Source organism: Vollenhovia emeryi, unplaced genomic scaffold, assembly GCF_000949405.1.
Source record: "Vollenhovia emeryi isolate VEMERY1.0 unplaced genomic scaffold, V.emery_V1.0 DF939147.1, whole genome shotgun sequence".
NCBI lineage: Eukaryota > Metazoa > Arthropoda > Insecta > Hymenoptera > Formicidae > Vollenhovia > Vollenhovia emeryi.
This window is the reverse complement of record NW_011967219.1, coordinates 1,681,847-1,684,074: the sequence shown is the minus strand read 5'-3', so window position 1 is coordinate 1,684,074 and position 2,228 is coordinate 1,681,847. Positions and strand designations below refer to the sequence as shown.

Here is a 2,228-nt window from a genome sequence, read left to right as displayed (position 1 = left end):
GTCCAAAGTATGTGCGAGAGAGAAAGGTATACGAGTTGCTACTCGTCCTCTCTGCGCATGCGTCGAAATTGATATATGCTATAGCAGGTAGCACCTTTGAGTATATAGACATACTCAAAGAGCAGTTCGGACATTAAGTGCAGAGAGTGTCGAAACTTTGGTGCAGACAACGATTTTAACGCATGCGCAGAGAGGACGAGTATCAACTCGTACATTTCTCTCTCGCACACACTTTCGGCATATAGGAAACATAGGCAATTCCTCCTCCATGTCTATATACTCAAAGTGGCTCAGTGATACGCCCTCTGTGGACATTGAAAACATGGACATGAACTGTACACGATTTGGTTGTGTTCCGTGCTGTGTGCATGAAATGTCAATAAAAACAGAGTTATTGATTTTTCGTTATGCGAGCGAACAGAGTCTCAACCTAGACAGCTGCGGGATGCGAAACGAAGAAGATTGGTTTTTTGCTCGTGTCGCTACGTCGATTTTTCGCCGAGTTATAGCGTTTTAAAAATCCGGCGCGCGCGCACCATTCATGAAAGAAGACCGCGCGAATTTTACGCGAATAGTACGCGGGCGTACTACGTCCCCAAAAAACTGGAATAAAAACATACGAGGCACAGGTGTTCGGTAGTAAACACCGCCGCGCCAGACACCACGCGAGACGCCGCATATACGCGCCGTCTGCTGCTTCTGAATGAGGATTAAGATCGCGAGTCTATATAATCGTCAATAACTTCGCACAGAAAAATCGTAGGAAGATGATTCTGGTCTCGTTGGAAAGCTAAGATTTCAGCGCTTCTAACGAGATAAGGATGGCTTATCTCGGATCATTAGTTTACGAGATTTCATTAATTAATTACAAAAATAAAATTGATTTTGTCCCGAGATCGAGATCGCGAGTCGATATAATCGTCATTATCTCCGCACAGAAAAATCGTAGCAAGATGATCCTGGTCTCGTTGGAAAGCTAAGATTTCAGCGCTTCTAACGAGATGAGAATCGCTTATCTCGGATCATTAGTTTATGAGACATTATTGATAAATTCTGAGAAAATTGATTTTGTTCCGAGATCGAAATTGTGAATTAATCTTTCGATTGAAATCGGCGGGGGTGGTGGAAAGCCTCTACAAGATTAATTTGGTTCCATCGGGCAACATTTCAAATCGAATCTAAACGAGATATATTTTATTTATAAAATAATGCAAAGTTTATTTTTACGACAATGCAATCGTAATGATTATTTGACGTAAACGGAGCAATCTTGTACAAACGAATGTTTAAATAATTTTCTAGCGAATATTACTAGATAATGTAATTTTCTCTTTTACAATGTTGTAGGGGAACCCGGGGCATAACGGGAACGCTAAGGTTAAAATTAATTTTAAGCAAAATGAAAATACATAAATGAATTATTTTTTTACGAAAATATTCTTTGAAATGTCTACTATAAGAAAAAAAATATAAGTTTTACTGTGAAAGAATAGTTTAAAAGGACGAAATTTTTATTTTATTGAGACCATGACTAAATCTGATTATCATTTTATGCGGGGCATAATGGGACTCCTCACGAAACTTATATATTTCTTATACATTAATGTTTAAAACTTATTAAAAATGATTTTTTTTAAATACGCAATAAATATACTAATGTAGTATTGGATTTTAATAATAATTATATTATTTATTCATAGCACTTATTATCAAATAAAAAAAACATTTTAAGAGCAGTAGGTGCAAAAATATATAATATCCTCCTTGTCATCGACTCCAGCACATGAATTGTGAGCCCAATTTAAACAGGAAGAACATCTTATCCATCCTTCATTTGACGTTGAATACAATTCATTACAATAAAGGCACTGAGTATCATTTTCTTTCGAAGATGTATCGCAAGATTTATCCTTTTTATATGTTCGTCTTTTCTGTCCATATTTGTTTGTTTTTAATATTTTCTTCTGCATGTTTTTCTTCTCTGCATTAGGTGCTAAAATTTTAAATTAAATTGTTTTGTAAAAAACTTTTAAATTGTCTTTTTAATTTAATTTAACTTTTTTCTTTATTTTACTTACTTGTTTTTTTAGCAGCTTCCAGCAAAGCCTTGTATGGCGATGAAGTTAAAATTGCAGTTTTTCCTCTATTGCGGCTTTTACGTCTTTTACCTTGAGTAACTTTTGGCAATGGCTGAAGAATTTCTGGCGAGCATGCAATAAACGTAGAAA

At 35.7% G+C, this 2,228-nt stretch overlaps 1 protein-coding gene across 1 annotated transcript in view; it reads right to left on the bottom strand.

Annotated features, from left to right (window-relative positions):
- Nucleotides 1-1,666: 1,666 nt before the first annotated feature.
- Nucleotides 1,667-2,228, bottom strand: part of LOC105566092 — a 4,609-nt gene continuing 4,047 nt past the window's right edge. The window contains exons 5-6 of the mRNA XM_012019821.1: nucleotides 2,079-2,201; nucleotides 1,667-1,993 (exon numbers count right to left, since the gene is read on the bottom strand). Of these exons, the coding sequence (XP_011875211.1) occupies nucleotides 2,124-2,201 (78 nt within the window). The 3' untranslated portion in view covers nucleotides 1,667-1,993; nucleotides 2,079-2,123. The remainder of the gene's footprint in view (nucleotides 1,994-2,078; nucleotides 2,202-2,228) is intronic.